Here is a 14,232-nt window from a genome sequence, read left to right on the forward strand (position 1 = left end):
GCACCACTGCAATCCCCGAGACGCGATTGGCTGCAACCGAAGGCGTCTCCTCTCCATTCGTGGCTTGCCTTATTATGACCTCCCCTCCGATTGGCTTATTCCGGGTCAGGAGTTCTGAGGCATTGTGGGTTAGAATGAAATCAATTTTAGGAGGCATTTCGACAACTACAACTCCCAAGAAGCTCAGTTCAGTTTCTGATGGTTACAATTTACGTTTGCTCTTTGCAGGGGGAATGAATAACGTTTCGCTGACATTTGCTTGCTCGTGGACTTCTGTAGTGAGGCTTATTCGAAGGCAAGGGGAAGGCATTTCCCCCCGAGTTTAGTGGCTCCTGTTTTAGCCAAATAATCTTAATTTTTTGCTATCATACATAGTAAGAATATATAAGTGCATAGGTGTAACTATACCTTTGAAGTAGACAAATTCATTTGGTCTTTAGGAAAGGCATGGATGTGGTTAAGACTTCAATCCCGCGCACATCTAATTGGGAACAGTCCTTCTTAAAGATCAGTACTTTAAGCTATACATAAACATCTACAGTGTTGCTTGTAGTAGTAGCAATTACTTTATTTTATCCTGTTGGTATGCTGTTTGGGGTTGAGGGTGTTTATTACATCTGTAGTTCAATGTTCTAATAGTTAACTACAGTTAACTACAGTTCTCATCAGACTCAATTAATGCACCTAATAGGAATTACAGTAATGAATTTGGAGAGCTGTAATTTTGCAACTCTGAATAATACTAAGACATTTTAAGTTTCGATAAGTTGGTTTTACTCTGTGTAAGTTGGTTTTACTCTATTTTGTGTAGTACAACAAACAACTAGACTTGCAAAATAAAGGTTGTTGTTAGTTGCGAAGTCGTATCCTACCCATCGCGACCCCATGGACAATGTTCCTCCAGGCCTTCCTGTCCTCTACCATCTTCTGGAGTCCATTTAAGCTCATTTAAGGTATTTGGATTTAAATATGTTGAATGTGTGCTCTTTTTTTTAAGGGTTGTCCACTAATATTTGAGAGGACAGCAGTAAGATAGATGGACTCTGTTAGAGTGGCGATGAGGTACCGTTGGAAGACCCGAAGGACCAATTTAGGGACAGATCATCATGGAGAAAACTCGTGGCTGCTAAGAGTTGATAATAATGTGATGGCATGTCAATCAATTAGTGCCAAAATATATGGCACTACAGGACAAAGCAAAGTACCCCCTTTACGCAAACTTAGGTATTTGTTACAGCAAGACAGCACGAGATGGCGCTGCTACATGATCCTTTGATACTAAAGAGCAGAACTTTCCAAGCCTTTGTCGCAAATAGCTTATCAAAAACATTAGGCGGGATTTGAACTTTCTGAAACCATCGAGATGAGAAAGGAGGCCTTTGGAGCGGATGTCACCCCAGAGATCATAGAGTCCGCGGGCTACTATCCTTGTCTCGATGATGATATCTTCGATGATGCATCCCGTCATCTGGCCGGGCTGCAAGACTTAAGCCTCGCCTCCCTAAACGGCGGACCGCGATTGGCCAGGCCTACAGCCGGCGCTCCTCAGGATTGGTTGCTGCGGGAGACGGACGAAGAGAGTCGAGGGATTGCTGGCCGGCGGGGACTCCGCGGCTCCGGGAGAGTCCGAGCAAAGGAATAAATACTGTACCGGTCCGACGAGCGGGTGAGTTCTTTCCATCTGCCTCGGGGCCTCGATTTGTTGTCAGAGTTCAACCCTGCCGCGACGTTTCGGGTGTGGGCCGAACGGCGTCCACGAATAACGTCAGGTCGGGGCCGAGAGAGAATCTGCCGGTCGTGTGAGTCAAGGACACGCGCTGTTAACCGCCGACGGTCTCGTCCGAGGTTGCCGGGCGCCGCTTTTTGTTTTCCCCAATCGCGGGGCGGGAAAAGAAGTTATGCCTTCCCGGCCGCAACTGCTTTGGCTCTTCCGCCGTGTAGCCGGCGACTCCTGGTTCTTGCCCTGCGCGCCTCCTTCTTCCCCTCCCGGCAAGGGGCAGACCCGGGTGGGAGCATGTTCGGCAGGGCCGGAAGAGTGCTCGCAGGAGAACCGTTTTATGCCTTTACGTCAGGGGTCTTCAAACTTGGCCCTTTTATGACTTGTGGACTTCAACTCCCAGAATTCCTCAGCCAGCTTTGCTGGCTGAGGATTTCTGGGAGTTGAAGTCCACAAGTCATAAAAGGGCCAAGTTTGAAGACCCCCTGCTTTACGTCTTCGGGAGGATCTGATTTTTGACGTAGGCCTAAACCTGGCGGTTCTCAAATTACTGCTTATGCGCCCTTTCTAAGCTCCTCGAGTCGTAAGGTTGTTGTTTTTTTTCCCTGCGAGGCCCCGTGGCCAATCTTAGAAATTTCAATTTGATTGTCTTCTCCCTTCTCTTTTCGGGTGCTCCGGAAAAGGCAGTTACTCTTAACAGTTACTCCTACATCTAAACAGAATTTGCCTGGCTACTGTCTGTTGCTTCTAATAGTGCCGGATTTTCCTCCTCTTCCTTGTTTGTTACTTTGGACACCAAAAAAATAATAATAATAATCGAGTAATGTAGAAAAGACTGCGCTGTTTTGTGAGCCATAGGCTTAAGAAGACCTGTCTGGTTCAAAATAAATAACTCAGTATAAGCCCATCTAGACTTTGCCTCTAACACTTAATGAAAAATTCTAAGTGGGGCACACAACATCTGTGATCTACAATAGGATTCCTGCACAGTCAAAGAGATTCTCTCCCTCGAAAAGATCTAAAAATCCTTCCTATATAGTTAACATATCACTCACCCACTTTAACTCATCACCCACTGCAGTCTTTTACTTCCTTTTCTCCCACAAAAACAATTTTTTTTTCTCATCTCTGACATTAGCTGTGTCTATTACATTTATTGTTAGAAAATGTGTTTATGATTTGACATCCATAGTCAAAATGCTTCAGAACTTTGTGGTTAATATATTGAAGTATATTTTGAAAACAACTTTAAAAATATGTTTGCAAAATTGTGTCGTTGCATCCAACAATATTGTGAGAAATAGGATCATGATACACACATAGATCTCATTTAGTGACAATTGGGACCACCAACGTAGTCATTAAGTGAAGTTGCTAAGTAAAACTCAGACTCTGCTTATGGTCTTACTTCAGCATTCCTTTGCTTTACAGACCTGAAATGTTATAAATATTTCATCATGGTAACTGTGAATGGTTAGTAAATAAGGCAGTCACTAAACAAGGACTTCCTGTAATCTCTGTAATCACAATATTTGGTTTTTGCAGTTAAATGGATGCAATAGGAAATGATATGAAATAACTGACATCACACAAAACTATTCTGAATCTGAATTTACAGCTGAACTGAGCTATACAGAAAATAATCTGACTTGGCAGAATACAGCTTTTTATTTTGCAGTACAGATACTCGCTCTTCACAGATATAATTGTATTTGTTGTGGGAACGAATATGTTCTCCCATAAATTAAAATTATAGAGTTGCAACATGTAGCAACCATGTGTGCAAAACCAGTAATTTTGTATAGCTAATTATTATAAGCTCTGGCTCACTCATTTATTTGATTCTGCCACAATTAAGTTACTTCAAAGACAAATAGAAAGTTACCAAGGAATGGTCATGCACTCATAGTATATAGAGATGACAAAAAGGTGTGAAGGCTATATTAGACATTTTGTTAGCAATTTGTAAAGTGCCTTGTGCTAGTAATAGTTTCATTAAGTATGTATAACTAAGCTTGGTATAAGTTAATAAAAATTATATATAATATAAACCAAAATAATAAATTCATTTTAGAATATAGTAAATATAACCAATTGCTAATGGATGCAATTACATTAGTGATGAGTACACCATTGGAAAACTTGAAAAATTAGGTTAGGAAAAGGCCATTGTGGAGAAATATTATTTGTTTACAGTTGACATCAAGTAGTTGACACATAGTCAACAGTCAGTACAACTTTAATATAAATCAGTAGAGAGAGAATATTTTTCTGACTTAATAAAGGTCCTATGAAAAGAAGCATTCTAATAGCCTCCTTAAAGTTCAAAATATTGAACTCTAAATGTAGGAGATAAATGGAAAAATGTCTTAAAATTTAGGATGCATTATTTATTATTAATGAATTTGATAGGTCAACATTTTACTAATTTATTTGATCCTATACTTGTAAACAGGCTTTCACACATCTGGATCTTCTATCAAAAAACCAAATAATATCTACTCAAAACGTTATGTTGTTAGCACAAAAAACTCTATTTGATTGTCTGGTTCAATTTGATTTTATAACTAGAGTCCCAGAACACACACAAACAAACTCACGCATGCAGAGTAAAAATTAGAAATAAAAAAATAATATAGCAGCCAAAGCAGAATAGCTTACACTGATTGCCGTTGATCTTGTCAGTGTTAAACATTACTGAACAAATCACATTTGTTTATTTTATTCTCTGTAGAAGTAGTACCTTACTTTTCTTACATAGCTTGTTGGTTCAATTTGTTACAAAATAATACATTTTAGCAAAAGAATGTAAGTTCTTGTTTTAATGTTAGAATTTATAAATCTAAATGCTGTAAGAGATTGGGGAAATGGGATGTTTTGTGGACAGATTGTGCTATAAATACTCATATTAATGGAGAATTGCAACTGTGTACAGGTAGTCCTCAACTTACAACCTCAACCCCAAAATTTACTATGTTGCTTCACTTAATTTTGGGAATGGATAACCTGTTCTTTTTTGTCTGGATCAGCTAGGAGCTTCCAATTATTAGCTCTTAGAAGAGCCAACATGGGTATTAAAGTTAACATGTTGAAGTATTATAGAAAGTCCTCAGCTATGGATGCTTATTGGATGATGATTTGGGGTTAGTCATTCTCACTCCATTACATGTCTGCTGTTATGAGAAAGAAGTTGAAAGAGAAAGTGCTATGTAAAATGCTTTGAGGTCCAGGAGCAAAGATAAATCTAGCCAATGTCAATACTCATTTTTAACAACAAATACTATATTTTTTATTTCAGGTTAAAGGAATATTTTTAAAATGTCACCTGTGAAATATATGTCATGAAGTGAACTGCTATTCCCAGGTGAGAAACTGACAACTGAACAGCCACAGGTTAGCTTCTAAAACCTGCTATAAGTAATAAAGCCTAAAACTAGGAACTGCCTTTCCAAATGAATCTATTTTTCCTCTGCTAAAAGAAACTAACCATCAACTAAAAGAAGTTTATAATCAGAATGGAATATTTTGTGATAGCAGTTTTGCTTGAATTTCATTTCCTTTTCTTCAGTTGCATTTTTCCATTACAAAGCTCAGAAATTTGATTACTTTCCAAAATAATCGTAACTGTTCACTTGACTAAATTGTTCTTATTCAAAACTATATATTATTATTGGTTGCACAGTCTGGCAGATGTTTAGTCTGGATTTGGTATTTTTATCCACCTATTGAATCCTTTCCAAGGACCTGGGATAGATAGATGTTTCATGGTGTTAGAGGTATCATTGCAGCATATAAGCTGTTCCAATAAAATTGCTTTTTGCAATTGACGGATGATGATTTTGTCAGTGCCGATAGTATTCAAGTGATGCTCCAGATGTTTTAGGATTGCACCCAAAGTGCTTATTCCTATTGGTACTATCTTTGCTTTCTTTTGCTACAGTTAATCTATTTATTTGTAGGTCTTTGTATTTTATAATTTCCTCCAGTTTTTTCTCTTCTGTTTTGCTGTCTCTTAAGTACTGCCACACTCACCACACAGATGTTTTTATATTATAATTTGCCTAAAGTATACTAAATGTTTTAATGCAGTATGCTTTCAAAATTATATTTGTTAAAATCATTCTCAGGCATCATATGGCATTTATTATTGGTCTTTATAATTGCTTCAGTTGCTGGTACCAAAACTCAGGCCCTACAGACAATTTATTATATAAATTACATTAAATAATTGAATTGGTTACCGTTATCATACTCATTTGAAATGTGATCTTTGAACATTCCTATGGTAAGTACGATAACAATTTATCTGGAAAAAATATTAAAATATATTGTGATTGGTCTATGGGTATACCCTGTATAACTTTAAATGTATGCTTTTTTATACAATTGGTTCTTGCTTCTGTTGTTGCTGTTTTCCTTCTTTTTTCATGTTTTGAATATTAGAATACAACTTTATAGTGTTTAATTAAAGGTGGTGTATAATTAAACTACCACTTACATACTTTTGGTGAAAAATGCTAGAGCTCTAGCTGTTATTATATTTATTTTGAGATGAATTCTCACATTGAAACAGTTGCATATTTTGCTTAAATGTTTTTTTCTCTCCAGGATGACTATGGAGCTTCTACCTCCTAGCAAGCTAAGGTTGTCAACTTACAAATTACTGAAACCTTTACTTTATTCTAGATGATCTGCTGGATTAAGCATCTATTTAGAGGGATATTTATGCAAGCTGGGTTAACTATGGAATCAGTAAGTATATCATTACAGTAACATATCTGCAAAAACAAAGTCTGAATAACGTATAGGGAATGACATGCATAAATGCCAATTACATTAAAATGACATAAACACATAGTATAATATTTAAATATAACTGAATTTGTGGAATATAAGTATACATAAAAGTTTTCTGGATTGTGTCTGATGAATAGTTCATTTCAGTAGTCCATTATAAAACATAATAAAAATAATGTTGCTTAAGAGAGATATTGTGAGCCCATTCAAATTTTGTTGGACTGAGTATAGTGCCATTTTATCAAATTTATATTGCTGCCCATGTCACTTGCATGACTCTGGGCACTGTACAATAAAATAAATCTTAAGTTGTAAATCTGTTTTCTGAATATACAGGCTTACAATGCAATTTGATACATGTTTACACAAAAATAGTTTTCCTGGATTTATTTAATTGTAAGTAAAACTTCAAAGTAAAGTAATATTGACACAGACAATTTTTTTATTTTATTTTCAGCTGCTTTGGTCAAATAAATCTTATGGTCCAAGCAGAAGTATTGTAAGAAAAATTGGCTCCAACCTTTCTCTGATACAATGCCCAAGGGTTCAATTTCAGGTAAGATGTTTACTTGTTTGCTTTGATTTGCAAAAACTACTAAGACCTAAACATCTTGGTCTGTGGTACCTGGGGATATATAAGTTACTTTCTGTCAGTTTGGAACCAAAAATAGGGATATCCCCAAATTAAATTATTTCCTTAAGCAAAAAAGTAGTTACATTAATGTTAAAGGTTAAAATTTAATTAAATGAAAATGACATGGATTTATAAATTGGATTTATTGATCCTGAAGTCTTCATTGGTGAGAGTAGAAAATAATTCAAATATCTAATGAAACTCAATGTCAACATATTTAAAAGTAGGTGAAAAAATGGTACTATTTTCTGATTTAAAAAATAGTCCCTTCGAAATAAGAATTTTGTAAAATAATTTTGTAATTGAAAATAGCAAACTGAATACCATTGATCAGACAAAGGTCAAATTCAGCATATTTTTAATTTTAGATTTATTTTCAGATGACAATGCCATATATTTTAAATAGAACTTCCTTTTCAGTACTAAGTAATGAGTTCTGAAAGATTTTTCAGTAATTGTGATTTATAGTAAAACTAACATATTTGAAAGTTGGAGAGAACATATTTTTAGGAAGATTGGTCATTATTTATTTCTATTGTACTCAGATGTCAATAACATTGAATTTTATCGAACTCTTGTGAATTTTAACAGCTCTTGAGTGGAAAAGGCATTCAAGGATAAAATCATATTTACACATTACAAATTCAGCAACTTAAAAACATTTTGTATCATATGTGAATATCATAATGTCCTTTTTTTCTAGAATAAAAAATATTTCTTCCCTTATTATTTATCTATAGATACATTTATTTTATGATATTACTGGTCTAAGCTGTCAGTGACTTCCGAATATTTTTGATAAACCTGGGCAGAAATTGATTCAAAAATAAGAAATAATGTCTTCTATCTTAATCAATACTTTTCTCTGGAACATTCACCAAAGAGAAATGCCAATGTTAAGAGATCTTCACTCTGTTATTCTACATACTTTAGCTATCTGAAGGCTCAATATAATGTTCACAGCAGCAGCAGCAAAAGGCAGATTCAGTTGTTTACAAAGCTCTAATGCAGGGATAGGAAAGAGAGTTTAGTGGTGGGCACAAATTCAGTTTAAAACCAAGCCCAAGAGAATAGGAAAATACAAGTGTGTTCTTGAGTTGTCACATGCTTGATGTTTAAAATAGTTATTAGACTAAAAAGGTTCTCTGTCCCTGACCCTTGCTGAAAAGTACTATAGTTTTCTGAATGGTGGCAGAATAAACTTTTAAAAAAAACACCTAATAATATCACAGCTTTCTTCCTGCTTTCTTGAAACTTTTCTATAGCATTCTCTCTTTCCTTTTTCTTCCTTTCTTGCTCTCTAGCTATTATATCGCAGGATCGTGCACTGAGCCTACTGTAAGTCAGTCTTCTCTTTTTTCACTAAAGTTCACTTTAACTATTGGTATTTACTTACATTTAAATCTGATTGTTAAGAATCTTAATGAACTTCTGTGTTCCTTATTTTCTTGTGCATAGAGAATGAGCTAAAGATCTTTAATGACAGTGACAGTTGTTTTGTCATTTTTGGAAGCCTAACAGCAAAATATTGCTGAAAAATTAAACTTTTCTTCAAGACAAACATACTCAGGATTGCTACTTTAATAGGGCATATGAGACTTAATTAGTCAGATATTTTAAATGTGGATGGGAAATTTAGATATTTATTTTGGTGCCCCAGGTTTAATCTTTTCACAAAGCTTAGGTTTAGTTGCCTATCTAGCTTAAGGTCTGACAAAAGGCAAATTTGAGTTTGTCCTGTGGCACATCTCCAAAAAAGCATGTGAAGTCTGAAATAATAAACAAGCGAGAAGTTCTAACCCACTTAAAATACTTGCATATATAAAAGTTCTAGTTTCACATGACCATGAAATAATCTCTGAATAAAGTGTTGAACTATTAAAAGACATGGTTATATGCTTTTCTTCCTTTTTGGAAATTATATCACAATGATCCAGTATTAGACAGAATAGTCACAGTGATAACACTCTCATTGAACACTGTAGAATAGCAAACATAGGCTTGATTTTCAATAATGATAACACAGTATTTTTAACTTCAGCCATTTCTAGAAAGTAGTCCTTACCTGGGCTGGCAAATCTGGAAACAGATACATTAAAATAACGCTTATTAACACATTAATAAGGATTTGGATTTTCTTTCTCTGAAACGAATTTCTGTCTTCCATTTCTCATCCAAATATTATGTAATATGTATGAGAAATAGTTTGAAATTAACCAGATTCTTCACCTATGTAACTTTATTGGTATATGTAAATTTCCTAACCTGCAGCTAGATATTTGCTATGTAATACTCAATTTGTGTGTCATATCATTAGGAAACAACAATGGAAATGCTAATGCTGTGGGACGTTCCTTAGATTTCTTAGATTGGATCATGCTACTAAGTTTGAAACCTTGCTCAAATGGGGAAAAAAACCTAGTGTTTTAACTCTTGTATTAGCTTGTTCTCCCTCCCATTTATTTATCTTATTCATATTCTCACTCTGTATTTTAACTTCATGTTACCTTTATAGTGATGTTATACTGATCCAGGCCCAGGCAATTGCTCTAATATGTAACATTATCCAATCAATCTAGCTTCCATCTCAGCCTGCAGAAAACACTCAGTCTAACCAACTAAAAGAAGATGCAATAGTCTCCCTTGTAGATGTAGGCTGGGTTGCTGAAGAAGATGATGAAGGAGACAAAGTGTTTACACGGTTCCGGTATGTTTCTCAAAGCTTACCCTCTATTATTGGTTCTTTAAGCTTTGGTAGATAACCTGTTGACCAAGGCCATTAACCAACTTCTATGAAATTTACCGTTTGAAAATCAGGTTTTCTGATAACATGAAAACTGGCCAATATTATTGATTTTTATACGTAAAAGGACGGGGAAGAATATTCTATTGATACTCCAGTATTGACAACATGTGAATTTATATATTGGATAGATTTGTAATAATCTGGCTCTGTCCACAGAAGTTCACAACTAATTTTAAAAATAACAAAGCAAAAGAAATATGAAAATGAAAGCACTGATAAAATACTATTTGATTTTCTCCTAGTTTGATTTAATTACTGTGAAGTAGGTTTATGTAAGGTCATGTACAGTGAAAGCCCTTGAAAGGGAAAAAAAACCCTTGACTGACAGCAGTTCTAGTACAAAAGGAAAAATACTTACACAGGATCTTTAGGGGCTTTAGCAGTTGCTGAAGTTTGAAGGTAGAAGAAACCAGAGAACAGTAAGCAAAGCAAAATTATAAAAAGTCTTATGACATTTTAACCATCTGAGTACAAGACATCTTTTAAAGGTCACATGGACCAAAGAAATTATAATGCAATTTAGACATTAAAAAAGCTGTTAAAGTGTTATCAGACTAATGATATCTGTATAGATGAATTTTTCTGCACTGTTTGCAGACATAGTAATTGAAAAACTGGTTGTGTTTAATATCTAAACCATCTGTTCTTGAAAGCATTTTATTATTAAAATACAATTTATATTTTTCTAAATGTTATCAGATTTTTAACTTATCTTGCTGAAGGCCAAGGAACAAAACTGAACACTTTGCCTTCACCTTTCCAACAGAGCAGAATATAGTTTAATGATGTTTACAGGAACTTTTAAACATTTTAGCTTAAATACAAACATGGCAAAGACAGCATTCTACATTTGGAAAGAATAAGATATTTGGTTTAAGAGACAGAACTTTAACCTGGCTACCTTTGATTAAGGGATTTATGCTACATGGTGAAAAAACAAGCTATTTTTTTGATTATAGATCAGAAGGCTGGTCAAAATCCCAACTATTCCTTAAAGGTGAAGGCTGCTCAGGAAGAGACTCAAGTACTGAAGAATTGTTGCCCAAGAAATCACAAGAAATGGAAGACTCCAAAACTGCAGTAGCCACAAACAATGAAGCATTGCAGAAAATAAATGCATTGGAAAATGAGCTTGCTAATTTAAGAGCACAAATAGCCAAAATTGTAAGCCTACAAGAACAAAATTTGGCAGCAGGTATTAAGTTGTCCTTTTCTCTGTAAGTTTTAAGTGTTATGCCTATAGACAAAAAATATTAAAAATTCAGATACAAATATTCTTCGTGTATAAATTATGACATTTAGAAAATTAGTTGCTAGACTTTATCTTGACATGAAAGATCTGGAATGGGATATTTCTGTATTATTACCCATCTGCACATATGATCTTGAACCTGCTTTCCACAACCTGTTGTTTTCCCTTTGTGGTGGATGATAGCATCCATGATTCTAAGCCAGCATACTTTGCTGAGTGCATGTGATGAAAAGTGTAATCTGGTGCACTAGATAGAGTAATAGTAGTAATACTAGTAATAGGTTGGGCAAAGTTACATTAAACTCTTGTAGAAATCTGAGTCAAGATGATCTTGGGATTTGTATTACAAACTTTTGGCAATAGTAAAGATTTTGACTGGAAGTTCTTAAAATGAGACTTGTGATTGTTCTTACACAGTATCTAAAAACAATTTTATGAAAGGTTCAGTTGACACATTATGTGATGATTAATTTTTTGCCCGCATTTCCAATTTTCCTTTTACCCAACAATGTAATGTATTTTCCTGAGAAATAGTATACAAACACTGTTTCTTTCTATAATTGCCGATTGGATAGCAGTAAGTTTAAAATGCTGGGGTTTTTTTAACCTATAAAACTATATATGCTTTGGCAGCAAGATACTTAAAAGAACCACCTTTCCCAATATAGAATAGAAGTGAGTTGATCAACCTGTTCATGATGAAATTCTCCCAGTATCTTTTAATGGTCTACCATGTGTAGGAAGTAAAAAGGACCAGGACTTATGGGCATTGGCTTTCAGTTTTCTAGCCCTCATATTTTGGAATGTTTTCATTTTTGAAGTTAGGCTGGCACCCTCATTGGCCTTCAGTAACTTTTAAAAATAGTACTGTTCCTGAATAGTTATCATTTTCTTCATTATGATGTTGTTTTTATATTTAGTTAACATTCATACAGCTACCAATCTTAGCCCTTATAACTTAGGCAGCAAACAGGGATAGAAAACACAATAAACTATGTTTATCTGTAAATGAAAGTTTTTTTTTGTTCAGCAGTATAGAAATGTAATAAATGTCACACACTAGAAAGCTGCTTCAATACTGGGGTCAGTATTTTTACAGCCAAGCTATGTATTCCCTTAAAAGAAGTTTCACATTTTTCATTATATTTTGTGTTAGAATGGAAACTGTCAAGAACAGAGAGGGAATATAGTAGTGGTACATGATAACAATTCAGTTCAGTGCTGATTCTATTTGGTAAACACAATAATGGATACATTTTTTAAACAAAAAAATATTAAAGATATTTGAAGCATGTTTAAATGTACATTTCTCTTACAGCTGGAATAAGTTCTTCTGCCTCCCTTTCTGTCCTACCGCCGCCGCCACCACCACCACCACCACCCCTGCCTCCACCGCCACCACTTCAGCACAGTGTTTCTGCCATTGACCTTATTAAAGAGCGCAAAGGAAAAAGAATAAATTCTGGCAAGACTCTGATAGATAGTGATCCAAAGAAGCTTGAAATGCCAAATATGCTAGATATCCTGAAAGACATGAACAATGTCAAGCTGCGCTCAGTGAAAAGGTATGTTTTCCCCTTTAGTTATTAGAGATAGGGTTGCAGGGAAGAAGTGCAGTATTTTGATTATTGCTATGCAGAGATGGAGATGAGATAATCATTTATTTGCTTGATTCAGATAATTAAAGTAGCCTCCCAGAAGTGAATGTGCATCAAGTTCATTGTTTGGTTTTCAAACAGGAGTTTGTCATTTTAACAAGTACAAATAGATCCTCTTAACAATCGGAATTGGGACCCGTAACCACATTGCTAAGTGATAGTTGACAAAATATCATGACTTTATAATGTTGATTTTCCTGGGGTGGTTAATCAAGTCACTAGAGTCGTTAAGAAAGACATCACATGGCCCAAATTGCAGCTTTACTGATGGCTTCTCAGTGAAGTACCTTCAGAAGGCAGCTGTTCACATGACCACAGGACGCTGCAACAGTTGTAAACGCCTGCCAATTGCGAAGTACTCTAATCTCAATCATGGGATTGCAGGGACAGCAATCTTAAGTACAGGTCATAAAGTTATTTTTTCAAGACAGTCATTAAATGAATATCTATCAACTTTTAAAACGAAAGAGAAAGAGGATGATATACTTTATTATATATTTACTGTGCCCAGCTGTTTTATCTGGTAGATCTGAATATAAAGAGGTATTCTGATACTTCTTTCTTGTTTTTCTGGCACTTGAAGTGTGAAAGCAAAAAAAAAGATAGGCAAAACATTGGTGAAAATGGCGCATATATTTGCCTCATTTGAAGTCACTGTGTCATAAAAGCCTTACCTTATTCTTTTGAAGGCCGGAGGAAAGCACAATAAGGAAAACTGCTGACCCAACAGATCCTGCTGCAGTAATAGCTGAGGCTCTTAAAAAGAAATTTGCGTATCGATACCGTAGTGACAGTTCAAATGAAAGTGATAAACAGAATTCAGATTTTGAAACAAAGATGGTAAGTGTTTGGTCCCAAGTTTGTCTGTTGTACTGATCCATGGTGTGTTGAACAAGTCATAGAATCTGGTTGTACTAACATCAGGAGTAAGCCGGTTTACAAGCAACCAAGGTTCACATTTTAGGCTTAGCCAAGCGACACTGGAGTTTACATAAATTCAGGACTAGAGATCTCCAGAATGCCTCATCTCAAGAGATTGGCAAACTAATGTCCATCCAAACTTTTAACTTGGCTTATTATCAGTTCCAGTATTTATGATTGGTTTCCTTGAATTAAAGGAGCAACATGCCAGGGGAACATTTGCTTCCTTTCATTCTAGTGGATTTAGTACTCCCACTAATAGAATCTAAAGCAATGAATTTCAAACTTGGCAACTCTTAAGAGCCGTGGACCTAAAGGAGCCTTGGTGGAGCAGTGGGCTAATGCCTCCTTAAGTAACACCAGCTGCCTGCAATTAGTGCAGGTTCGCATCCCACCAGGCTCAAGGTTGACTCAGCCTTCCATCCTTTCGAGGTAGGTAAAATGAGG

At 35.4% G+C, this 14,232-nt stretch overlaps 1 protein-coding gene across 5 annotated transcripts in view; it reads left to right on the forward strand.

Moving 5' to 3' along the window:
- The first annotated feature begins 1,562 nt into the window (after positions 1-1,562).
- The window catches only part of MTFR1 (mitochondrial fission regulator 1), a 28,903-nt gene continuing 16,233 nt past the window's right edge, over positions 1,563-14,232 (forward strand). For 2 of the 5 annotated variants that reach the window (XR_014026178.1, XM_081325822.1), the window contains exons 1-8: positions 1,563-1,666; positions 5,016-5,081; positions 6,326-6,469; positions 6,972-7,070; positions 9,728-9,855; positions 10,914-11,149; positions 12,525-12,771; positions 13,554-13,704. Coding sequence is in view for 1 of the 5 variants with exons in the window: in XM_081325822.1 (XP_081181948.1) it covers positions 6,404-6,469; positions 6,972-7,070; positions 9,728-9,855; positions 10,914-11,149; positions 12,525-12,771; positions 13,554-13,704 (927 nt within the window). In the remaining 4 variants the exon portion in view is untranslated. Of the gene's footprint in view, positions 1,667-5,015; positions 5,111-6,325; positions 6,470-6,971; positions 7,071-9,727; positions 9,856-10,913; positions 11,150-12,524; positions 12,772-13,553; positions 13,705-14,232 lie in introns of all 5 variants that reach the window. The other 3 variants (XR_014026176.1, XR_014026177.1, XR_014026179.1) reach the window with 3 other exon arrangements.

Source organism: Vipera berus (assembly GCF_964194415.1).
Source record: "Vipera berus genome assembly, chromosome: 3".
NCBI classification, from domain to species: Eukaryota; Metazoa; Chordata; class Lepidosauria; order Squamata; family Viperidae; genus Vipera; species Vipera berus.